This window comes from Scyliorhinus canicula, chromosome 9 (genome assembly GCF_902713615.1).
Source record: "Scyliorhinus canicula chromosome 9, sScyCan1.1, whole genome shotgun sequence".
Lineage (NCBI taxonomy): Eukaryota > Metazoa > Chordata > Chondrichthyes > Carcharhiniformes > Scyliorhinidae > Scyliorhinus > Scyliorhinus canicula.
The window spans coordinates 47861671-47888524 of record NC_052154.1 but is presented as its reverse complement, the minus strand read 5'-3'; the positions used below and the strand labels follow the sequence as shown (position 1 = coordinate 47888524).

The 26854-nt window shown below is 49.8% G+C and overlaps 1 protein-coding gene across 1 annotated transcript in view; it reads left to right on the top strand.

Moving 5' to 3' along the window:
- LOC119970881 (multidrug resistance-associated protein 9-like) overlaps positions 1 to 26854 on the top strand; it is a 235416-nt gene that overhangs the window by 182993 nt on the left and 25569 nt on the right. The window contains exons 21-22 of the mRNA XM_038805989.1: positions 15520 to 15657; positions 15777 to 15963. Coding sequence (XP_038661917.1) covers positions 15520 to 15657; positions 15777 to 15963 — 325 coding nt within the window. The remainder of the gene's footprint in view (positions 1 to 15519; positions 15658 to 15776; positions 15964 to 26854) is intronic.

Here is a 26854-nt window from a genome sequence, read left to right as displayed (position 1 = left end):
GGCCGGAGCCGCCTGGGTACTTTTGGAGATGTTTACCAAGTTCTTGGGAGAGGAGGAGAAGATGTCCCTCTTTGAACTGGATAGAGCTAATCGGTCGCTCTGGCCGAAGCCAAAGGCGAGTGATTCACCAAGAGCTGAGATAGTCTGTTTCCACAGCAATCAGATGAAGGAAAAGGTCTCGAGATGGGCCAAGCTGAATCAGGAGGTGAGGTGGGAAAGCAGTGGTGTTCATATAGACCAGGATGTCACAGAGGAGCTGGCAAAATGACGGGTGGCCTTTAACAGGGCGAAGGCAACACTTTTATTCAAGTAATGTGCAGTTCGAGGTGGTCTACCTGGCGAAATAAAGAGTCACTCGTAACTCCAGAAACTATTACTATGATGGCAGAGGAGGCAGAGGCTTGTGAAGACTGAATGATTGGAACTGATTTGAGATTGGACTTTGTTTTCTTATGTTGTGGTTGAGAGAGTTTGGTTTGGGGACAGTGGGATAATGTGTGTGGAGGGGGGGCTCTTTCCTCTTTTGTTTAGGGGATTTATCATGTTTGATTGGTTTAGAAGGGCTGGGCATGTGGGGGTTTTCTGTTGGTTTTTGTACGAGGTATGTGGGGGGGAGGGGGCTCTGGTGGGTACGATCTCGCTTGCAAACTTAAATTGGCGGGTCCACGGGTGCGAGATGGGGGAAAGGCAACGGCCGAGCCTGTGTGGACAGGTTTCGATGGGCCTGGGAAGTGTGAATACTGGGGGGATGGGGAGGATACAGGGAGGAGTGGTTTGGAGGAGAAGTGGTTGGATGGTTTCTGGGAAGGGGGGAGGGGTAGCTGGCTGGACTAGGATACGGCTTGGTCGCAATGTGTGGCAGGGCCTGTGGCTGGTGGTTATGGCTGATAGGAGGGGCAGAAGGGGTGATGGACCCCAGTCCAAATGGAAACGTGAAAGGTGCGGGGGTTGGGTGGACGGGTGAAGCGGACAAGGGTCTTCATGCATTTGAAGAGCCTGAGAGCTGATGAGGTGCTGCTGCAGGAGACCCATTTGAGGGTGAAGGACCAGAATAGGCTTCAGAAGGATTGGGTGAGTCAGGTGTTCCACTCTGGTTTTGATAGCAGGGTCTGAGGGTTAGTGGCACTGGTGGGTAAGAGAGTTAGGTGTCAGATGGAGACAGTGGTGGCAGATCCGGGGGGCAGATACGTTATATTAATGGGTGCTTTGGAGGGGAGGTTGGTTTCGTTGCTTAGCGTGAATGCCCTGAATTGGGATCATTTAGGGTTTATCAAGAGGATGTTGATGACTTTACCAAGTCTGGACTGGCACCAGTTAATATTAGGTGGGGATTTAAATACAGTGTTGCATCCGAAAATGGATCAATGTAAGCCGTGCTCGTTGACCCCTTCAAAAGGGAACGAGGGTGTGGGCAGCTTTTATCAAGGAGATGGACGGAGTGGACCCATGGTGGTTCTTACATCCAGGGGGCAGAGAGCATTCCTTTTTTTCTAGCAGTGCATAATTAATAATCGAGGATGGACTTATTTATTTTGGGGAGGTCGTTATTGTCGGGGGTGAGGAAAGCGGAATACTCAAAGAACAAAGAAAGAAAAAAGAAAATTACAGCACAGGAACAGGCCCTTCGGCCCTCCCAGCCTGCACCAATCCAGATCCTTTATCTAAACCTGTCTCCTATTTTCCAAGGTCTACTTCCCTCTGTTCCCGCCCGTTCATATACCTGTCTAGATGCCTCTTAAATGATGCTATCGTGCCCGCCTCTACCACCTCCGCTGGTAAAGCGTTCCAGGCACCCACCACCCTCTGCGCAAAAAACTTTCCACGCACATCTCCCTTAAACTTTCCCCCTCTCACCTTGAAATCGTGACCCCTTGTAATTGACACCCCCACTCTTGGGAAAAGCTTGTTGCTATCCACCCTGTCCATACCTCTCATAATTTTGTAGACCTCAATCAGGTCCCCCCTCAACCTCCGTCTTTCCAACGAAAACAATCCTAATCTACTCAACCTTTCTTCATAGCTAGCACCCTCCATACCAGGCAACATCCTGGTGAACCTCCTCTGCACCCTCTCTAAAGCATCCACATCCTTCTGGTAATGTGGCGACCAGAACTGCATGCAGTATTCCAAATGTGGCCGAACCAAAGTCCTATACAACTGTAACATGACCTGCCGACTCTTGTACTCAATACCCCATCCGATGAAGGCAAGCATGCTGTATGCCTTCTTGACCACTCTATCAACCTGCGTTGCCACCTTCAGGGTACAATGGACCTGAACTCCCAGATCTCTCTGTACATCAATTTTCCCGAAGACCCTTCCATTGACCATATAGTCCGCTCTTGAACTTGATCTTCCAAAATGCATCACCTCGCTTTTGCCTGGATTGAACTCCATCTGCCATTTCTCTGCCCAACTCTCCAATCTATCTATATTTTGTTGTATTCTCTGACAGTCCTCCTTGCTATCTGCAACTCCACCAATCTTAGTATCATCTGCAAACTTGCTAATCAGACCACCTATACCTTCCTCCAGGTCATTTATGTAGATCACAAACAGCAGTGGTCCGAGCACGGATCCCTGTGGAACACCACTAGTCACCGTTCTCCATTTTGAGACACTCCCTTCCACCACTACTCTCTGTCTCCTGTTGCCCAGCCAGTTCTTTATCCATCTAGCTAGTACACCCTGAACCCCATACGACTTCACTTTTTCCATCAACCTGCCATTGGAAACCTTATCAAACGCCTTACTAAAGTCCATGAATATGACATCTACAGCCCTTCCCTCATCAATTAACTTTGTCACTTCCTCAAAGAATTCTATTAGGTTTGAAAGACATGACCTTCCCTGCACAAAACCATGCTGCCTATCACTGATAAGTCTATTTTCCTCCAGATGTGAATAGATCCTATCCCTCAGTATCTTCTCCAACAGTTTGCCGACCACTGACATCAAGCTCACAGGTCTATAATTCCCTGGATTATCCCTGCTACCCTTCTTAAACAAAGGGACAACATTAGCAATTCTCCAGTCCTCCGGGACCTCACCCGTGCTCAAGGATGCTGCAAGGCCCCAGCTATTCAACCCTCGCTTCCCTCAGTAACCTGGGATAGATCCCATCTGGTCCTAGGGACTTGTCCACCTTAATGTCTTTTAGAATACCCAAAACTTCCCCCTTCCGTATGACAACTTGACCTAGAGTATTTAAACATCCATCCCGAGCCTCAACCTCCGTCTTGTCCCTCTCCTTTGTGAATACCGATGCAAAGTAGTCATTAAGAATCTCACCCATTTCCTCTGAGTCTACGCATAAATTCCCTCTTTTGTCTTTGAGTGGGCCAATCCTGTCTCTAGTTACCCTCTTGCTCCTTACATACAAATAAAAGGCTTTGGGATTTTCCTTAACCCTGTTAGTCAAAGATATTTCATGACCCCTTTTAGCCCTCTTTATTGCGCGTTTGAGATTCGTCCTACTTTTCCGATATTCCTCCAAAGCTTCATCAGTTTTGAGTTGCCTCGATCCTATGTATGCTTCCTTTTTCATCTTAGCTAGTCTCACAATTTCACCCGTCATCCATGGTTCCCTAATCTTGCCATTTCTATCCCTCATTTTCACAGGGACATGTCTGTCCTGCACTCCAAACAACCTTTCCTTAAAAGACTCCCACATTTCAATTGTGGATTTACCCTTAAACAGCTGCTCTCAATCCACATTCCCTAGCTCCTGCCGAATTTTGTTATACTCTGCCTTTCCCCAATTTAGCACTCTTCCTTTAGGACCACTCTTGTCCTTGTCCATGAGTATTCTAAAACTTACAGAATTGTGATCGCTATTTCCAAAGTAATCACCAACTGAAACATCAACCACCTGGCCGGGATCATTCCCCAATACCAGGTCCAGTATGGCCCCTTCCCGAGTTGGACTGTTTACATACTGCTCTAAAAAACTCTCCTGGATGCTCCTTACAAACTCTGCTCCATCTACGCCTCCAACACTACACGAATCCCATTCAATGTTGGGGAAGTTAAAATCTCCCATCACAACCACCCTATTGCTCCTACAGTTTTCTATAATCTGTCTGCATATTTGTACCTCTACTTCATGCTCGCTTTTGGGAGGTCTGTAGTAAAGTTCCAACAATGTTACTGCACCCTTCCTATTTCTCAGCTCCACCCATATTGCCTCAGTGCTCGAATCCTCCATCGTGCCCTTCTTAATCACAGCTGTGATATCATCTTTGATGAGTAATGCAACACCTCCACCCCTTCTATCCCTCCTGAAGCATCTATACCCTGGGATATTCAGTTGCCAGTCCTGCCCTTCCCTCAACCAAGTCTCAGTAATACCAATAACATCATATTCCCAGGTACTAATTCAAGCCCTAAGTTCATCTGCCTTACCTGCTACACTTCTCGCATTAAAACAAATGAACCTCAGACCACCTGTCCCTTTGCGTTCATCATCTCTTCCCTGTCTACTGTTCCCCTTAGTCACATTGAGTTTATTGTCTCGTACCTTACTGGCTTTAGTTGCGGCTTCTTTACTGACCTCTAACTTCCTAATCTGGTTCCCACCCCCCTGCCACATTAGTTTAAAACCTCCCCAACAGTGTTAGCAAAAGCACCCCCTAGGACATTGCTTCCAGTCCTGCCCAGGTGTAGACCATCCGGTTTGTAATGGTCCCACCGCCCCCAGAACCGGTTCCAATGTCCCAAAAATCTGAACCCCTCCCTCTGGCACCATCTCTCAAGTCACGTATTCATTCTGAGTATTCTTGAATTTCTACTCTGACTGTACCGTGGCACTGGTAACAATCCTGAGATTACTACCTTTGAGGTCCTACTTTTTAAACTTACCTCCCAACTCCCTAAATTATAATTATAGGACCTCATCCCTTTTTTTTACCTATATCGTTGGTGCCTATATGCACAACGACAACTGGCTGTTCACCTCCCCCTTTAGTATATCCTGCAGCCCATCGGAGACATCCCTGACCCGAGCACCCGGGAGGCAACATACCATTTGGGAGTCTCGTTTTCGACCACAGAAACGCCTGTCTACTCCCCTTACAATTGAATCCCCTATGACTATAGTCCTGCCAGTCTTTTTCCCGCCCTTCTGTGCAGCAGAGCCAGCCACGGTGCCATGAGCCTGGCTACTACTGCCTTCCCCTGGCGAGTCATCTCCCCCAACAGTATCCAAAACGGTATACCTGTTTTGGAGGGAGATGACCGCAGGGGACACCTGCACTGCCTTCCTGCTCTTTCTCTGCCTTTTGGTAACCCATTCCCTGTCTCCATCACAAATTCTAATCTGCGGTGTGACCAAGTCACTAAACGTGCTATTCACGACCTCCTCAGCATCGCGGATGCTCCAACGTGAGTCCATCCGCAGCTCCAGAGCCGTCATGCGGTCTAACAGGAGCTGCAGCTGGACATACTTTCCGCACATGAAGGAGTCAGGGGCATCGGCCGCGTCCCTAAACTCCCACATTGCGTACGAGGAGCATAACACGGGTCTGGGATCTCCTGCCATTTTTACCCTTTACCTTAACTGATTACAAATATAGTATCAAATAATTAATAAGTGAAAGGAATAAAGATTTTATTTACCAATCACAATACTCACCAACACACGAAGAGTTAAATTTTTCCCAGCAACTGCTAACTGGAGCACTTTCCTTGCCAGCCAATCAGGTCACTGCTTTGCTGTGATGTCACCCTTCAAGGTAAGTTTTTAAAGAGATAAACTTACCTTCCCGACAACCACGGTTGATTTTTTCTGGTTAGAGGAGTGGGTAGGGAGGGAAACACTGAGGAAGTGTTTTGGGTTGAACTATCACTTGACAACAGCCCCTTCACAAACCACCTTCAAATTACGCTGACCGCACTGCACGTATGCAAATCTCCCCGGAACAGCCAATCAGTAGCTCCGCTCTGCCGCCCTCTACTCGGTGATTGTCATTTCAGATCATGCTCCGCATTTGGTGGATCTGGTCCTTGAGAAGGAGCCTGAAGAGGCTGGTGTGAAGCTTGGATATGGGTCTGCTTGCGGATCTGAATTTTTGTGTGAGGATGGGGAAGGTGATTGCCGATTATGTGGGGTTTTATAAGAAAGGGGAGGTCTTACCTTCGGTGGTTTGGGAAGTGCTGAAATCGGTGATAAGGGGCGGGATCAGGTGGATAGGGAGGCAAGAGAGGAGCGGCAGCGGCAGGTGGATGAAATCTTGGAAGTTGATGGGAAGAATGCATGAGAAAAAAACGGGGAGATGTCGGCGACCACTTTTGGGAAGCGCTAAAAGCAGTGGTCCGAGGCAAGATTATCTTGTTCAAGGCATATGCGGATAAGGAAAGGAGGGAGGAATATGAACGGCAAATGAGCAAGATTGTAGAGATAGGTAGGGATTGACGAGGAAGAAAACATTACAGGGGCAATTTGATAGGCTGACAACGGGGAGGGGGTAGGACAGCTGCATTGGGCAAGAGGGCGCAGTACGAATATGGGGAGAAGGCTGACAAATATTAGCGCATCAGCTACAGAGGCAGGCTGCGTCCAGAGAAATATTGAAGATACGTATTGGGGCAGGGGATGTTGGTGCCGGGGCAGATAAACAAAGCGTTTAGGGATTATTATAAGGAGCTGTAAAAGGACGGACCCGGGTGGGGTGAAGCGGGGGACATGGGACAGTTATTAGACAAACTGGAGTTCCCACAGTTGGAGGAAGAGAAGAGGGAGGCACTGAGGATGCCCTGGGACTGAGGGAGATATTGGAATGTATAAGGGGTATGAAGTCGGGGAAGCCCTGGGGCCCGATGGCTACCCGGCGGAATTTTATGAGACGTTTACTGCGGACAAGGTACAACAGCTCTTGGGGGCTTTTAATGAGGCATTGGAGAACGAAGAGCTGCCAGAGACGATGACACAGGTAACGATCATATTAATGCCAAAAAAGAGGAAGGACCCGTTGAAATAATGGGTGGTAAAGGCCCATATCATTATTAAATACACACTTGGACGTGCTGGCTAAATTGGTGACGGGAAGGATGGACGGATGTGTCCCAGACTTGGTTGCAGAGGTCAAACAGGCTTCGTAAAGGACAGGTAGCTTTGCAACAATATAAGGAGGCTATTAAATGTGATCATGACCCTGTCGAGAGCTCAGATACCGGAGGTAGTGAAGTCCATGGATGGGCTGAATGCATTCGACTGGGTGAACTGGCAGTACCTGTTAGATGTCCTAGAAAGATTTGGGGTGGGATGAAATTTGTGGTGTGGGTGCAGCTGTTATATGTGGCACCGAAGGCGAGTGTGTGGACCAATGACATGGGTTCACAGAACTTTGAACTACACAGAGGAACAAGGAAGGGGTGCCCGCTGTTGCCGCTGCTATTTGCGCTAGCAATAGAGCTTCTGGCAATGATTCTTAGGGGGTTGGCAGAGTGGCGAGGGATTATGAAGGGAGCATCGGATGTTGCTATATGCGGACAAACTACTATTGTATGTTTCAGACACACTGAAGAGCATGAAGAGGATCATGGGCCTGTTGGGGAAGTTTAGGTCATTCTCAGGATATAGGTTAAATGTAGGGAAAAGCAAAGTGTTCCCGTAAATGAGTTGGATGGGCGAGTCAATTTAGGGGAGGATGCCATTTAACGTCGCCAGAGACAGGTTTAGATACCTGGGAATTCAGGTAGCGAGGGAATGGGCGATGCTACACAAATGGAATTAAACAAAATTAGTGGAGGAGGCTCGAAAGATCTCAAGAGGTGGGATACGTTGCACTGACTATGGCAGGGAGGGTCTAAGTGGTAAAGATGAACATTCTGCGAGGCTCCTGTCCATATTCCAGACACTCATTTTTTAAAAATAAATCTAGTGTACCCAATTCATTTTTTTTCCAATTAAGGGGCAATTTAGCGTGGCCAATGCACCTAGCCTGCACATCTTTGGGTTTTGGGGCAAAACCCACACAGACACGGGGTGCAAACGCCACATGGACAGTGACCCAGAGCCGGGATCGAACCTGGGACCTCGGCGCCATGAGGCAGCAGGGCTAACCCACTACGCCACCGTGCTGCCCTATTCCAGACACTCATGATCTTTATACCAAAGGCCTTCTTTCGAAAACTAGGCATGGGCAGGGAAGGTGCCAAGGGTTAAGAGGACCCTGTTCAGAGGCAAGGTAGCAGGGAGGGTTGGCTTTGCCGAACCTGCTACATTACTGTTCAGTGGCAACTGTGGAGAAGGTGAGGAAGGAGAAGGGGTAGAATGGGTTATGATGGAGGAGGAATCCTGTAAGGGGTCCAGCTAAAGGGCTATGGTGACAGCAGGGTTGCCAATGGCACCAAGCAGATACTCGGAGAACCCTGTGGTGCAGTCCATGGTGACGATCTAGGACCAGTTGAGAAGGCACTTAAGGATAGAGGGAATGTTGATGTTAACGCAGTTGTGTGAAAACCACGGTTTTGAGCCGGGGAGGATAGATGGCATGTATTGGAAGTGGAGAGAAGTGGGGCTGGTTTAGGTGAGGGATTTGTATTTGGAAGAAGGGTTTGCCAGTATAAATGAATTGAAGAAGAGGGTAGAGCTCCTGAGAGAAGGTGAGTTTAGGGGCTGGATTCTCCGATTCAGGGGCTATGTCCCTACACCGGCATGGGAACGGTGGTGTTTTACGCTAGACATAATGCTGCAAATCAGCTACCAATTCCCAGTTTTGTTGGGGGCTAGCATACCAGCAGCGTAGAACACCCGGCTCTAGCTGCCAATTCGCCCCGGAGCATTGCCGGGACCGTGGCCTCGCTAGTGCATGGCGGCGGCCTACAGCGGCCGCACCGTGCTACATGGCGCCGGCCGCACGCAGACCTGACCCTCGAAATAGTGCCCCCTCTTCGGCTGCCACGCTGAGTTCCTGACGGGTGATACCACACGTGACCCACACCGTAGGGAACTTGGCCGGTCGAGGGCGGAGCATCAGGGGAGCGGGCCTCAGACAGCGACCTGAGGCCGTTGATACATAGCTTGGCATACTCCTAGAGTACGCCACTTTGGAGGGGGCGGAGCATTGCAAAAGCAGCGCACCCCCGATTTGGTCGGAACTCAGATTCTCCAGCTGGTCACTGAACGTGATTTCGGCATCGGCAGCAGGAGAATCCAGCCTTAGGTACCGTGCACAAAGGTTTGGAAAGAGTTTCCCAGGTTGCCGAGGTAAAGCCTGCTGGAATAACTGTTGCTTCCAGATGTGGAAGGGAAGGGCAGAATCGGAGCCATATACAAGGGGTAAGGAGAACAGGGAGGTGAGCGGGTGGTGAAGATCAAGAAAAATGTTTTTGTGAGGGCCACGAAGAATCCAGCATGAGTTTGTAGAATCAAAAAGAAATAACTTCATTCACAATGACATATACAGCAGCAGTACTCCACCACTGCTCTCTCCTCTCCAGCTGGTTCCACACTGGTCAGCTCTATTTATGCAGGTGACTCTGCGAATGATTTCTCCATCCTCCTCATTGGGTGAGTGGTGTACAATCAATTGGACGCGAGGCACGATGATGGTCCAAACTTAGGCTTTAATCAGCTAGTTGTTAGCCCAGTGGTCGACTACAGAGAAAGGCCGACCACCGGGAACTCTGGGTACTTATACCCCGCCTCGGAGGCGGGATCTACTTGCCTCTCGACCAATTGGTGAGCAGTCACATGACTAGTCCCAGCCAATCAGACGAGAGGCACATGACCAGCCAGAGCCAATGGGAAACCAATGTTCTGCACCAATGGCAGTGCTCCCATTCATACCACCACAGTGAGCTCGTACTCACTAAGGATTGTGGGATTGCCATTAGTCTCCAGCCAATAATAATCTGGCAGGTTATAACAAATGGGACGGGGAACTGGGAGGGGAGATAAACTGGGGAACATGGAGTGAGGCACTACGAAGGGTAAAAGCGACCTCCTCATGCGCAAGGATGAGTCTGATACAATTCAAGGTGGGAAACAGGGTACATATGACATGGGCAAGAATGAGTGGGTTCTTTTAGGGGGTGGAAGACGGGTGTGAGATGTGTGGGTGGGGATCAGTGAATCACGCACATATGTTCTGGGCCTGCGAAAAGTTGCAGAGATTCTGGGTGGGAGTGTTCGCGGCACTAGCAAGGGTAGTGGGGAGGAGGTTGTGCCGGACCCTTTGGTGCTTAAAGAAAAAAGAAAGGTACAGCACAGGAACAGGTCCTTTGGCTCGCTAAGCCTGCACCAACCATGCTGCCTGTCCAACCTAAAATCTTCTACACTTCTGGGATTCCCATCCTATTCACATATTTCTCAAGGTGCCCCTTAAACGTCACTATCGTACCTCTCTATCTTTAACAAATGAATTTCAATCCATGGGGCGAGATCTTCCAGCTTTTCACCCCGTGTGGTGGATTCAATGGGAAATCCCATTGACAGCAGCAAGACCAGAAGATCCTGCTGCCGACCAATGACAGGCCGCCTCCCACCACCGGGAAACACGCCACAGAAACACGTCACCTTCACCTGAACCAGAGGGGTACCAATATCCTGGGGGGGAGATTTGCTAGTGCTCTTCGGGGGGGGTTTAAACTAATTCAGCAGGGGGATGAGAACCTAAATTGTAGTCCCAGTGTACAGGATGTTGAGAGTAGTGAGGTCAGGGATAGGGTTAAAAGTTTGAAAGAGGGCACAGGCAAGCAAGACGCTGGTTTGAAGTGTGTCTACTTCAACGCCAGGAGCATCCGGAATAAGGTGGGTGAGCTTGCAGCATGGGTTAGTACCTGGGATTTCGATGTTGTGGCGATTTCGGAGACATGGGTAGAGCAGGGACAGGAATGGTTGTTGCAGGTTCCAGGATTTAGATGTTTCTGTAAGAACAGAGAAGATGGTAAAAGAGGGGGGGTGTGGCATTGTTAATCAAGGAAAGTATTATGGCGGTAGAAAGGACGTTTGAGGACTCGTCTACTGAGGTAGTATGGGCCGAGGTTAGGAACAGGAGAGGAGAGGTCACCCTGTTGGGAGTTGTCTATAGACCTCCGAATAGTTCCAGAGATGTAGAGGAAAGGATTGCAAAGATGATTCTCGACAGGAGCGAGAGTAACAGGGTTGTTGTTATGAGGGACTGGAAATACTATAGTTCGAGTACTATAGATGGGTCAGTTTTTGTACAGTGTGTGCAGGAGGGTTTTCTGACACAGTATGTAGACAGGCCAACAAGGGGCGAGGCCACTTTGGATTTGGTACTGGGTAATGAACCCGGCCAGGTGTTAGATTTAGATGTAGGTGAGCACTTTGGTGATAGTGATCACAACTCGGTTATATTTACTTTAGCAATGGGCAGGGATAGGTATATACCGCAAGGCAAGAATTATAGCTGGGGGAAAGGCAATTATGATGCAATTTGGCAAGATTTAGGATGTATAGGATGGAGAAGGAAACTGTAGGGGATGGGTACAATCGAAATGTGGAGCTTTTTCAAGGAACAGCTACTGCGTGTCCTTGATAAGTATGTACCTGTCAGGCAGGGAGGAAGTTGTCGAGCAAGGGAACCGTGGTTTACTAAGGAAGTTGAAGCACTTGTCAAGAGGAAGAAGAAGGCTTATGTTAGGATGAGACATGAAGGCTCAGTTAGGGCACTTGAGAGTTACAAGTTAGCCAGGAAGGACCTAAAGGGAGAGTTAAGAAGAGTGAGGAGAGGACACGAAAAGTCATTGGCGGATAGGATCAAGGAAAACCCTAAGGCTTTCTATAGGTATATCAGGAACAAATGAATGACTAGAGTAAGATTAGGGCCAATCAAGGATAGTAGTGGAAAGTTGTGTGTGGAATCAGAGGAGATAGGGGAAGCGTTAAATGGATATTTTTCGTCAGTGTTTACACTGGAGAAAGACAATGTTGTCGAGGAGAACACTCAGGTTCAGTCGACCAGGCTAGATGGAATTGAGGTTCAAAAGGAGGAGGTGTTAGCAATTTTGGAAAATGTCAAAATAGATAAGTCCCCTGGGCCAGATGGGATTTATCCTAGGATTCTCTGGGAAGCCAGGAAGGAGATTGCAGAGCCTTTGTCCTTGATCTTTATGTCGTCTTTGTCGACAGGAATAGTGCCGGAAGACTGGAGGATAGCAAATGTTGTCCCCTTGTTCAAGAAGGGGAGTAGAGACAACCCTGGTAATTATAGACCTGTGAGCCTTACTTCGGTTGTGGGTAAAATGTTGGAAAAGGTTATAAGAGATAGGGTTTATAATCATCTTGAAAAGAACAAGTTGATTAGCGATAGTCAACACGGTTTTGTGAAGGGTAGGTCATGCCTCACAAACCTTATTGAGTTTTTTGAGAAGGTGACCAAACAGGTGGATCAGGGTAAAGCGGTTGATGTGGTGTATATGGATTTCAGTAAGGCGTTTGATAAGGTTCCCCACGGTAGGCTATTGCAGAAAATAAGGAAGTATGGGATTGAAGGTGATTTAGCGGTTTGGATCAGTAATTGGCTAGCTGAAAGAAGACAGAGGGTGGTGGTTGATGGCAAATGTTCATCCTGGAGTTCAGTTACTAGTGGTGTACCGCAAGGATCTGTTTTGGGGCCACTGCTGTTTGTCATTTTTATAAATGACCTGGAAGAGGGTGTAGAAGGATGGGTTAGTAAATTTGCAGATGACACGAAGGTCGGTGGAGTTGTGGATAGTGCTGAAGGATGTTATAGGATACAGAGGGACATAGATAAGCGGCAGAGCTGGTCTGAGAGGTGGCAGATGGAGTTTAATGCGGAAAAGTGTGAGGTGGTTCACTTTGGAAGGAGTAACAGGAATGCAGCGTACTGGGCTAATGGCAAGATTCTTGGTAGTGTAGATAAACAGAGAGATCTCGGCATCCAGGTACATAAATCCCTGAAAGTTGCCACCCAGGTTAATAGGGCTGTTAAGAAAGCATATGGTGTGCTAGCCTTTATCAGCAGGGGGATTGAGTTTCGGAGCCACAAGGTCATGCTGCAGCTGTACATAACTCTGGTGCGGCCGCACCTGGAGTACCGCGTGCAGTTCTGGTCACCACATTATAGGAAGGATGTGGAAGCTTTGGAAAGGGTTCAGAGGAGATTTACTAGGATGTTGCCTGGTATGGAGGGAAGGTCTTACGAGGAAAGGCTCAGGGACTTGAGGTTGTTTTCATTAGAGAGGAGAAGGCTGAGAGGTGACTTAATAGAGACATATAAGATAGTCAGAGGGTTAGATAGGATGGACAGTGAGAGTCTTTTTCCTCGGATGGTGATGACCAACATGAGGGGATATAGCTTTAAATTGAGGGGTGATAGATATAGGACAGATGTCAGAGGCAGTTTCTTTACTCAGAGAGTAGTAGGATGTGTGGAACACCCTGCCTGCAACAGTAGTAGACTCGCCAACTTTAAGGGCATTTAAGTGGTCACTGGATAGACATATGGATGAAAATGGAATAGTGTCGGTCAGATAGGCTTCAGATGGTTTCACAGGTCGGTGCAACATCGAGGGCCGAAGGGCCCGTACTGCGCTGTAGTGTTCTATGTTCTATGTTCTAAGAATGGCCATAGAATCTCACCCATGACCTCTAGTTATTGACCTACTCAACAGATGAAATAATTTTTCTCCATCTACTCCATCAAAACCTCTCATTGCCTTGAAAGCTCCGACTGTGTCACTCTCTAGCCTCTGTCACAAAGAGAATAGACCCAACCTATCCAACCTTACCGGGTAATCCTGGTAACATCCTTAATCTTCTCTGGAGACCTTTTTTGAGGCCTTTACATCTTTTCTGAATTGTGGTGCCCAGAATTGGTCACATACTGAGGGATAACCAGAAGTTTATACATTTCTAGCATGATCCCTTTGCGTTTACATTCACCTCCTTTCCTTATAACCAAGTAACCCATATGTTTTTATAATCACTTTAACAACTTGCCCTGCAATATTTAAGGCTGTTGTATATGGGCACCTCAAACAGGACCTCTGCTTCTTCAGAATTGTGTAACATATGATATACTTTTAAGTAACAACACACATGATTGGAGAGCCAAAGTGCTTCAGTACCTGTGCGAGTATTTTATTAAAAGAATATACTAAACTGTAACACAATTCTAAAGATGCAGAGACCTTGGTGCCCATATACACAACCAATAAGTAATGATGTGGAGATGGGCGTTGGACTGGGTGAGCACAGTAAGAAGTCTTACAACACCAGGTTAAAGTCCAACAGGTTTCTTTTGAACCACTAGCTTTCGGAGCACTACTCCTTCCTCAGGTGAATGAAGAGGTAGGTTCCAGAAACATATGTATAGACAAAGTCAAAAATGCAAGACAATACTTTCAATGCGAGTCTTTGCAGGTAATTAAGTCTTTACAGATATAGAGGGAGGGATAATCACAGATTAAAGAGGTGTGAATTGTCTCAAGCTAGTACAGGTGGTAGGATTTTGCAAGCCCAGGCCAGATGATGGGGGGGGTTAATGTAATGTGACATGAATCCGAGGTCCCAGTTGAGGCTGTACTCATTTGTGCGGAACTTGGCTATATGTCTCTGCTCGGCGATTCTGCATTGTCGTGCGTCCTGAAGGCCACTTAGGAGAATGTTAATCCGAAGATCAGAAGCTGAATGTTCTTGACTGCTGAAGTACCCCCCGACTAGAAGGGAACATTCCTGCCTGGCAATTGTTGCGCAATGTCCGCTTATCCGTTGTCACAGCGTCTGCATGGTCTCGCCAATGTACCATGCTTCAGGCCATCCTTTCTTGCAGCGTATGAGGTAGACAAAGCTGGCCGAGTCACATGAGTATGTACCGTGTACCTGGTGGGTTGTGTTCTCACGTGTAATGGTGGTACCCATGTCGATGACCTGCCACGTGTTGCAGAGATTTCCGTGGCAGGGTTGTGTGGTGTCGTGGTCGCTGTTCTGAATGCTGGGTAGTTTGCTGAAAACAATGGTTTGTTTGAGATTGCGCGTTTGTTTGAAGGCAAGTAGTGGGGGTGTGGGGATGACCTTGGCAAGATGTTCGTCTTCATCAATGACGTGTTGAAGGCTGCGAAGACGATGTCGTAGTTTCTCCGCTCCGGGGAAGTATTGGACAACAAAGGGTACTCTGTCGGTTTTGTAATAGGACACAAGTAATAGGAGGAAGGCTTTCTGATTTTTATTTATGGTTATTGGCTGATTCACCACACATGGCTTGAGGAGAGCAAGAATGTACTTAATACCTGGCAGCTTGTGTCTGAGCATGGTTCCAGTGTATGTTATGAGACACGGTAGCCATCAGGATGTGATCTTCAGATTTCTAAGCACCCACTGTTATAATCTTTCAAGCCATGCTCTGAAAGTGCACACATTTCCATTCCTGGAATTATTCTCATCAATATCTAGCAGCTGGTGCCATTGACAGAGCAGATCTATATGTCCACTTGGTTCTTATTGTTGGGAATAATGAAGCGAGGGAAAGTCATTTAAAGCCAGGGAGAGAATCTATACAAAATAAATCCTAAATGTTGTTTCCAATGCAGACTTTTTCAAAAAGGCATCAATGAACTGAAGAGAATAGAAAATATTAGCAGATCGCCATGGTTCTCTCACATTACCTCAAGTATTCAAGGCATGAGCACAATTCATGCCTATAATAAAACAGATGAGTTTATTGATCGGTAAGTGAAGCTTTTTATATCTCTGAGAGCCTGCTCAACACAGTGAAATGTGATCAATCTTCTACAGCCATGTTTTAATCTTAAATTGTCAAAAATGGTGTGCTTTATTCTTTTTACAGGTATAAAGACTTAAGTGATAAACATTCTAGCCATTTTTTACTGTTTAACTGTTCCATACGATGGCTCTCTGTGAGGATTGATTCGCTCACAGCTCTCCTGACTCTTACTGTGGCTCTCTTTGTTGTCTTGAGTTCTGATTCAGTTCCTGCATCAAGTAAGGGTCTTGCTTTGTCATATGTTATTCAGGTGAGGAAACTAATTCCATTTTTCTCTTTTTTATCTTATCTGATCTCTTGAGGTAGGGCACACTTGTGCTTGTGAGAGATGACAGTAATAAAACAATTCTTCCTCTGCCAGACTTTCAGAGAATATAGCAACCTCATTGCAGTTTCTCATTTGGTTACAAGAGGCTTCTGAGTGTCAGTTTGCAAAACCAATGTGAGTTTCATATCAAAGACAATTCTTACTGTTCCTAAGTGCCTTTACAAATGTGGACACTAGCAGAATGAATAGTTTGATCACGTAGATGCTAAATTTACTGAATCATACTGGTTGGTACAATCTGTACATGATTGTGTAAGGTATATTGCATTATCACCAGGATAAAGAGGTCTCATATATTAAATACTGTATGCTATGGCTAACATAGTGATAAAGGTGCATTCTTCAATTAGATTGCCCCTGTTCTGTCCCTTTTAACTATCAAAATGTGGTAGTATGACTAGGGAGATTACAGTACCCTAGAACCAAGCTGCCATTGGTGCAGAAGACTCGCTGCCCATTGGCCCAGGCAAGTCATGTGCCTCTCTGCCAATTGGCTGAGGCTAGTTATGTGACTCCCCGCCAATTGGCTGAGAGGTTGGTAGCTCCGCCTACGAGGCAGGGTATAAAAACCCGTACCGGCTGGCAGTTGGCCTTTCTATGTACGTCTACTGCCGGGCACACATCTAGTGTATTAAAGCCTGTTGTTTGGAACTACTTCACGACTCGAGTCCAATTGATGGTGCATCAATTTAATACACTAGAATTTTGAAATGGAGCTACGGATCAAGCCAGAATGCCTCCGCATCAGCCGGCATGCTGCAAACACGTCAGCAACGTTTAAACATTGGCTGGCGTGCTTCAACAGCTACCTCACCACAGCAGAAAACCGCCCGACAAGGGAACAGAAACTCCACATCCTCCACTCGTGCGTGGGCACCGCCGTCTACTCTGATAGATGATGAACTGGACTATGATGCCACCATGGACCTGCTGAAGGGACATTTCATCAGGCCACTGAATCAGGTCTACGCGCGGCACCTCCTGGCTACGAGGCAACAATTCCCCGGTGAGTCCCTCGACGAATTCTATCGGGCCCTCATTGTCCTGGGGAGAAATTGTGCCTGCCCGCAGTCACTGCAGCTGAACACACCGAACTCTTGATCAGGGACGCCTTCGTCGTGGGCATGCAATCATCCCAGATATGCCAGAGGCTTCTGGAAAAGGACACTTTAAGCCTCGCTGAGACACAGACCCTCGCATCCACCTTAGAGGTCACTGACCGCAATACCCGCGCGTATGCCCCCGGCTGCGTGGCGGCCCTTTGGGCAGCATGGCACGTGACCCCCCTCACCCCCGCCGACTCTGAAACCCCCCCAGACCTGCGCTGCAGGGTGCCCCGATAAGCCCACGGGGCCCCGCTGCTACTTTTGCGGTCAGGCCAAGCACCCCTGCCCCCGCTACCCGGCCTGCACTGCCACCTGTAAAAGCTGCGTCAAGAAGGGCAACTTTGCAGCTGTGTGCCAATCCAAATCGGTCGCTGCCGTCCTGAACACTGCGTTTGAAGCGGATGGGCGACTCTACCACTTTTTAAGGGTTCCATTCGGTGTCACAAATGGGGTCTCGGTCTTCCAAAGAGAGATGGACCGAATGGTTGACCAATACGGTTTACGGGCAACCTTCCCGTATCTCGACAATGTCACCATCTGCAGCCATGACCAGCAGGACCACGACATTAACCTCCGCAAATTCCTCCGTACCGCAAAACTCCTTAACCTCACTTACAATAAGAATAAGTGCGTGTCTAGCCATCCTCGGCTACGTAGTGCGTAACAGAGTGATAGGCCCCGACCCCGAACGCATGTGCCCCCTAATGGAACTCCTTCTCCCCAACTCCCCCAAAGCCCTCAAACGCTGTCCGGGCTTCTTTTCCTATTATGCCCAGTGGGTCCCTAACTACGCCGACAAAGCCCGCCCCCTCATCCAGTCCAACACGTTCCCCCTGTCGATGGAGGCCCGCCAGGCCTTTAGCCGCATCAAAGCGGATATCGCAAAGGCCACGATGCGCACTATCGACGAGTCCCTCCCATTCCAGGTCGAGAGCGACGCGTCTGATGTAGCTCTGGCGGCTACCCTGAACCAAGCGGGCAGACCTGTGGCCTTCTTCTCCCGGTCTCCCACTGGTAAGTGTCCTCCCAGACGCCCTCCACTCTATTCGGTCACTCCTCTGTACCGCCACGAATCAAACACCTCACGAACGTCTTCTTGTTTTCCCAGGAAGTCTTCCTCAGGGACCCCGCTCCCGACCTGGCTGGCCACCCCCGGGTCCATCCTGCTCCGGAAGCACATGCGGGTGCACATGTCCGACCCATTGGTTGAAAGAATCGAGTTACTCCACGCGAACCCGCAGTATGCGTACATGGAGTATCCCGATGGATGACAGGACATGGTCTCCCTTCAGGACCTGGCAGCCGCTGGAGTGCGGCCGCACCCCCCAGCACCAGCACCCCCCCTCCAGTCCCAACCGGCCCCAGCGCCCCCACAACCCAGCGCACAGGAACCCCCTCCCCCAGCCCGGCCACCGCTAGCACCGACCAGGGGTATGGACACAGGACCACGACCGCCGCTCCCAGAGTCACGGTCGACCACCGCTCCAACGTCACCGGCACCGCTGCGCAGGTCCAGCAGGACATCGAAGGCACCCATCCGGCTGATCGAGTCAATTTGATGTGCTAATGGACTTTATGGACTCCTGTGTTCTTGCACATGTTCCGTGCCTGTTTGTTTTCATTTTTCTTAGTAGTTGTTCTCTTGTACACTGTATGCAGTGATATCACTTTCTTACACGTTCGTTGCGGGCCAGTGGGCAGCCATAGATACCTCGGTACAGCTTGAAATATCTCTAGTCATATATCAACAGAACAATTATAACAATAATAAACACCCCCCGGCACCCGTAACAACGCATATAACAAATCCCCCCACACCCCCCAAACCCAATAAACAACAGAATAAATTAACAATAAACAAATTAACTTAAACACTATCCCCCTAAGCGACCCCCTCAGGGCGAATTTGACCCTCTCCAGCTTAATGAATCCCGCCATGTCATTAATTCAGGTCTCCACGCTCGGAGGTCTCGCATCTTTCCACTGCAGCAAGATCCTCTGCCGGGCTACTAGGGACGCAAAGGCCAAGACATCGGCCTCTTTTGCCTCCTGCACTCCCGGCTCCACCCCAACCCCAAATATCGCGAGTCCTCAGCCTGGCTTGACCCTGGATCCTACCACCCTCGACACCGTCCTCGCCACCCCCTTCCAGAACTCCTCCAGTGCCGGGCATGCCCAGAACATATGGGCATGGTTCGCTGGACTCCCCGAACACCTGACACACCTGTCTTCGCCCCCAAAGAACCTACTCATCCTAGACCCGGACATGTGGGCCCGGTGCAGCACCTTGAACTGGATGAGGCTAAGCCTCGCACATGAAGAGGAGGAGTTCACCCTCTCCAGGGCATCCGCCCATGTCCCCTCCTCAATCTGTTCCCCCAGCTCCACCTCCCACTTAGCCTTCAGCTCCTCTACCGACGCCTCCTCCACCTCCTGCATCACCTGGTAGATGTCAGACACCTTCCCATCCCCTACCCACACCCTCGAAAGAACCCTATCCCTTACCCCCCGCGGGGGCAGCAAAGGGAACCCCTCCACCTGCCGCCTAGCAAACGCCTTGACCTGAAGGTACCTGAACATATTCCCCGGGGGGAGCTCAAACTTCTCCAGTTCACCAAGGCTCGCAAACCTCCCGTCCATGAACAGGTCTTCCAACTTCCTAATGCCCGCCCTGTGCCACCCCAGGAACCCGCCATCAATGTTCCCTGGGACAAACCGGTGGTTCCCCCGCAGCGGGGCCTCCACCAAGCCCCCCACTTCCCCCCCCCTGTGTCGCCTCCACTGCCCCCAAATTTTGAGGGTAGCTGCCACCACCGGGCTCGTAGTGTACCTCGTTGGAGGGAGCGGCAGCAGCGCCGTTACCATTGCCTTCAGGCTCATGCCTCCACAGGACGCCATCTCCATCCGTTTCCATGCTGCCCCCTCCCCATCCATTACCCACTTACTTACCGTCGAGACGTTAGCCGCCCAATAGTACCTAGAGAGGTTGGGCAGCGCCAGCCCCCCTCTATCCCTGCCCTGCTCCAAAAAGACCCTCCTTATCCTCGGAGTCCCGTGCGCCCAAACAAATCCCAGAATGCTGCTGTTCACCCTCCTAAAAAAGGCCCTCGGAATGAAAATGGGGAGGCACTGAAACAAAAACCTCGGGAGCACCGTCATTTTAACGGACTGTACTCTACCCACCAACGACAACGGCAGCATGTCCCACCTTTTAAATTCCTCCTCCATCTGCTCCACCAACCTAGTAAAATTGAGCTTGTGCAGAGTCCCCCAGCTCCCCAGGTACCTAAAACTCCTCACTGCCCTCTTTAGCGGGAGCCTACCAATCCCCTCCTCCTGATCTCCCGGGTGTACAACAAACAGCTCACTCTTGCCCAGGTTCAATTTATAGCCCAAGAAACTCCCAAACTCAGCAAGAATCTCCATCCCCTCCGGCATTCTCCCCACCGGGTCTGCTACATACAGCAGCAAGTCGTCTGCATACAGCGACACTCGGTGCTCCTCCCCACCTCGCACCAAACTCCTCCACCTCCCTGACTCCCTGAGAGCCATGGCAAGAGGCTCAATTGCCAACGCAAAAAGCAAGGGGGACAGGGGGCACCCCTGCCTTGTCCCACGGTGGAGCCTGAAGTAGTCGGACCTCCTCCCATTTGTCGCTACACTCGCCATCGGGGCCTCGTACAGCAACCTCACCCATTTAATAAACCCCACCCCAAACCCGAACCTCTCCAACACCTCCCACAAGTACCCCCACTCAACCCTGTCAAAGGCCTTCTCCGCATCCAATGCCACCACAATCTCCGCCTCTCCTTCTGCTGCCGGCATCATTATCACATTTAGCAGCCTTCGCACGTTAGTGTTCAGTTGCCTCCCCTTCACAAAACCCGTCTGATCTTCCTGTACCACCCCCGGCAATCTAGTGGCCAAGATCTTCGCCAGCAACTTGGCGTCCACATTCAGCAGTGAAATTGGCCTGTATGATCCGCACTGCAAGGGGTCCTTATCACACTTCAGGATCAGGGAAATTAGCGCCCGAGACATCGTCGGGGCAAAACTCCCCCCTCCCATGCCTCGTTAAAGGTCCTAACCAACAGGGGGCCCAACAGCTCCACGTATTTCTTATAAAATTCAACCAGGAACCCATCTGGTCCCGGCGCCTTCCCCGACTGCATGTGGCCAATCCCTCTGACCAACTCCTCCAACTCGATTGGTGCCCCCAGTCCCTCCACCTGCTCCTCCTGCACCCTTGGAAATCGCAGCCTGTCCAAAAAGCTCTCCATTCCCCCTCCCACCACCGGCGGCTCCGACCGGTACAGTTCCCTGTAGAAGTCCCTAAAGACCTCATTGACCTCTGCCCCCTGCCGCACCACATTCCCACCCCTATCCTTCACTCCACCAATCTCCCTAGCCACGTCCCGCTTACGAAGCTGATGCACCAGCATCCTGCTCGCCTTCTCTCCATACTAGTAGACCGCTCCCTGCGCCTTCCTCCACTGTGTCTCCGCCTTTCTGGTGGTCAATAAATCAAATTTGGCCTGCAAGCTACGCCGCTCCCCCAGCAATCCCTCCTCCAGGGCCTCCGCGTACCTCCTATCTACACTCAATAGCTCCCCCACCAGTCTCTCCCTCTCCCTCCTCTCTCCCCTCTCCCTATGGGCTCAGATGGAGATCAGCTCCCCCCTAATCACTGCCTTCAGAGCCTCCCACACCATCCCCACCTGGACCTCCCCAGTATCATTGACCTCGAGGTACCTCTCGATATATCCCCGAACCCTCCTACACACCTCCTCATCAGCCAACAACCCCACGTCCAGAAGCCAAAGTGGGCGTTGATCCCGCACCTCCCCCATCTCCAGATCCAACCAATGCGGAGCATGGTCCGAAATCGCAATAGCCGAATACTCGGCCTCCTCCACCCTCGGGACCAGTCCCCTACTCAGAACAAAGAAATCAATGCGGGAATAAACCCTGTGCATATGGGAGAAAAAAAGAGTACTCCCGAGCCCTTGGCCTCCCAAACCTCCAGGGATCCACTCCTCCCATCTGGTCCATAAACCCCCTCAACACCTTGGCCGCCGCCGGCCTCCTGCCTGTCCTTGAACTAGAATGATCCAGTAGGGGATCCAGCACCGTATTGAAGTCCTCCCCAATGATCAAGCCCCCATCTCCAGGCCAGGAATGCGGCCCAACATATGCCTCATGAAACCAGCATCATCCCAATTTGGGGCGTACACATTTACCAACATCACCCTCTCCCCCTGCAGCTTACCGCTCACCATCACATATCTGCCGCCACTATCAGCCACCACCTCAGACACCTCAAACGCCACCCTCTTCCCCACCAGGATTGCTACCTCCCGGCTCTTCGAGTCGAGCCCTGAATGGAAAACCTGCCCAACCCACACCTTCCTCAGATGGACCTGGTCCGCCACCTTCAGGTGGGTCTCCTGGAGCAAGGCCACGTCCGCCTTCAGCCCCTTCAGATGCGAAAACACCCGGGCCCGCTTAACCGGCCCATTCAACCCCCTCACGTTCCACGTAATCAACCGGATCAGGGGGCACCCCGCCCCCCTCCCCCGTCGACTAGCCATAGCCCATCGACTGCTCGCCCCTGGCCAGCGCCCATTCGGCCCGTTTCCCACGGCGATAGAACCTCACCCCGACCCACACCAACTCCTCCCTGGCCGATCCAGCAGCAACCCGGTATCCCCCCCCAGGCTAGGAACCCTCCTAGCCGCGACGCTCCCTCCACAGTACTCCCGTGAGCCAGCCGACTTCTGCTGACCCCGGCAGCTCCCGCTCTAACTCCGACCCCTCCCGATATGAGGTCACCTCTCCTCCCCTGCATCAGCTCCTTGGCACCGCTTCAGCGCTGGAAAATGGATCTGATAGCCACGCCCCTTGCCACCAGCTCCACCCCCCTCGTCCCGCCATGCGGGAAACCAGAGAAAAGCCCGCGCTTTCACACTGCCCCACCCCACCCCCCCAACCCAGCTCCCAAACAGCAGTCCCAACCCATCCACCAACTCCGTACAAACAAAAACACAGATCAACCACAAACCCCAATACCCCCCTTAAAACACAGAACCATAACCCACATCATCCGAAAGCGAGAGAAAAAACAGAAACAAACAATAACCAGCAACAGCATAAATAGTGATACAGAAATAAAAAAAACTCCCACAGCCCCCAATCTCTAGCTCGAGCCTAACTTTTCAGCCTGCACAAAGGCCCACGCCTCCTCCGGGAACTCAAAATAGTGATGCCGGTCCTTGTAGGTGACCCACAGGCACGCAGGCGATAGCATGCCGAACTTCACCTGTTTTCCTCCGCTTAGCTACCTCCGCACTCCAGTTCTGGTAGATACGCACTACCGAATTCTCCCACTTGCTCACCTTCTTGGCCCATCACAGCACACACTCCCGGTCACTGAACCGATGGAACCACACCAGCACCGCTCGCGGGGGTTCATTCGCCTTAGGCCGCCTGGCCAGTACTCTGTGGGCCCCCTCCAGCTCCAGGGGCAGATGGAAGGATCCTGCCCCCACCAGTGAGTTCAGCATCACGACCACATAGGCCGGCAGGTCCGACCCCTCCAGCCCCTCCTCGAGGCCCAGGATCCGCAAGTTCTTCCTCCGTGACCGAAACTCCATCTCCTCGAACCGATCTTGCCACTTTTTATGAAGCGCCTCGTGTATCTCCACCTTCCCCACAAGGGCCGAAACCTCATCCTCGCGCTCAGAGGCCTGCTGCTGCAACTCGAGTATCGCTGCACCCTGGGTTGTCTGGGTCTCCAGAAGCTTACTCGTCATCACCTTCAGGGATTCCAACAACTCTCCTTTCAGCTCCGTAAAATAGCGCAGAAGGGCCGCCTGCTGCTCTTCCGCCCACTGCCTCCACTCCTCAGGGACTCCGTCGGCCGCCATTTTGTCCACCTTCCCCCGCTTTTCCAGGGGAGCTGCTGCCGTTTTTCTCCTTGCCCCACTCCGAGTCCGCACCATAAATCCCGGGGGGTTTTGCTCCAGACCCCTTTATCCACCGGGAATCGTCGAATCAGCGGCATTTGGGGCCCTTAAAAGAGCCCACAAGTCCTATTAAAGCGGGAGCTCCCGAACGTGCGGCTTAGCTCCGCATAGCCGCAACCGGAAGTCCATACTACCAGTCTTATGGGACACACCCCCCTCTCTCTTCCATCTCTCCTCCCCCCCCCCCCCCCACTTCTTTCTCAATAAGGGCTGAATGTGGTAGTATGACTAGGTAGATTATGGTACCCTAGAACCAAGCTGCCATTGGTGCAGAAGACTCACTGCCCATTGGCCCAGGCAAGTCATGTGCCTCTCTGCCAATTGGCTGAGGCTAGTCATGTGACTCCCCGCCAATTGGCTGAGAGGTTGGTAGCTCTGCCTACGAGGCGGGGTATAAGAACCCTTACCGGCTGGCAGTCGGCCTTTCTATGTACGTCTACTGCCGGACACACATCTAGTGTATTAAAGCCTGTTGTTTGGAACTACTTCACGACTCGAGTCCAATTGATGGTGCATCACAAAATAAAGAAGCTTGAAAACTTACAGTTCAGGACCTGTCTCCACTTGACTATAAGAAGGTGTGAAGCCTACTTGTTCTTGGAAAGGGCCAATCTGCCAAGTGTTTTTAATTATTTTCGGGGGTTCAGGCCATGACAGGATCCGCCATTTTTAAAATAAATTTAGAGTATACAATTCATTTTTTTCCAATTATGGGCCAATTTTGCGTGGCCAATCCATCTACCCTGCCACATCTTTTGGGTTGTGGGGGCGAAACCCATGCAAACATGGGGAGAATGTGCAAACTCCACACAGACAGTGACCCAAAGCCGGGATCAAACCTGGGACCTCGGCGCCGTGAGGCAGCAATGCTAACCACTGTGCTACCGTGCTGCCTACAGGTTCCACCATGGGGGATGCGCCAGGCCAACCTAAATTCCATGGACTTCGGCAGACCAGAAGATCCTTGTGGTGGATGGGGCTCCATATTGGGGCTACATCTGTCCTCTACCAACACATAAAATCGTGAATAATGGCAAAGTCATGACATAAGAACATAAAAATATAGAAGGATTAGACACACAGTCCCTCAAGCCTCTCCATCATTTAATATGATCATGGTTGATCAATTCCACTTTTATACCTAATCCCCATGCCCCTTGACATAGGGAGTTCCTTCCACTGGATCAGGCCATCTTGTCTTATGTCATGGGGGTGTCCATTTAGGAAATGTCTTTGTCTTAGCACATGACTTCAGTGATGCCATTGAGTGGGTGGAGTTGGGCTCTGGCCCTGGGTTTTTACTTTTGTTTTTGTGTTTGAACTGGTTTTTACAGCACATATTGAAAAATAAGTTTTTTTTTTCTCTATCTGCATTTTAAAAGCGGTTTCCAGACTGCTTGATAACTTGAAAATATATAATTGTTTTCTGGAAGAAATTTAAACCTGATGTTTTGGAAAGGACACAGAGCATCCAAACCAGGTCGTGAGTGCTGTGTGCTGGGCCACACCTTTGAAAAGGGGTTTCTGGTTTATGGGATCTTGTTATTAAATTGGAACAGCTAAAGGGTAAATTTATTAATGGTTAATCACAGAGTACTGTAGTTGTGAAGGATATTTATGTGGGTAGTTGATAAAAATGCTTACTGTGTGTGTCTATTAAAATGTTAACTAAATTCGTAGAATAAACCTTGCTTTTGATTTAAAGTGCTTAAGGCCTCTGTTGAATAACACCTGAAACGCAGGACCTTGTGCTCATTGTGTCCAAAATAAATAAACAGTTGTGGGTCAGGTGAACTCCATGATATACCTTGGAGTTTTCTAAACCCTGGCCCATAACACTTATAAGTTCATTCCTTACAAGGTAATCAAAAAGCTTCCAGATAGACTGAAAACCTAACATACCTGGGAGAGTCCCCAAGGAATTTCAAGGCTGGTATATATTTAAATTTTTCAAACTCAAAATATTGCAGATGCTGGAAATCTTTTTTAAAAACCCTACAGAAAATGCTGTCAATACGCAACAGGATAGGCAGCGTCCATGGATAGAAACAGAGTTAATGGTCTGGATCTTCAAAACATGGTCTGGAATCCCCTAACTCGTATAGTATTTTTTGTTAATAAACAATGTTAATGAGATATTTTTTGGCATTGTCAACAGTAGAATTACAGAACGAGGAAGCAAAAAGACTGTACAGTAAACAAAGTACATAGTGCAGTTACCATAGCCCTCTCCACCCAGATCTGCCTAATTGACCCCCTATACTACATTCCCCTAACCCTACCTCTCCCCCCTCCCTCCTGCTGACGATTAATTCTCCACAAAAAAGTCAATGAATGGTTGCCACCTCTGGGCAAACCCGAACAACGGCCCTCTCAAGGCAAACTTGATTTTCTCCAAGCCCAGGAAACTCGCCATGTCTGACAGCCAAGCTTCCGACTTCGGGGGCTTTGAGTCCCTCCAAGCTAGAAGTTTCCGTCTCTGGGCTACCAGGGAAGCAAAGGCCAAGACGTCGGCCTCTTTTTCCCCCTGGACTTCCAGGGCCACAGAAACCCCCAAAAATCGCCACCTCTGGACTCATTGCCACCCTTGTGTTCAATACTCTAGATATGACGTTCTCGAGCTCCTGCCAGTATCTCATAAGTTTTGGACAAGCCCAAAACATGTGGACATGGTCTGCCAGT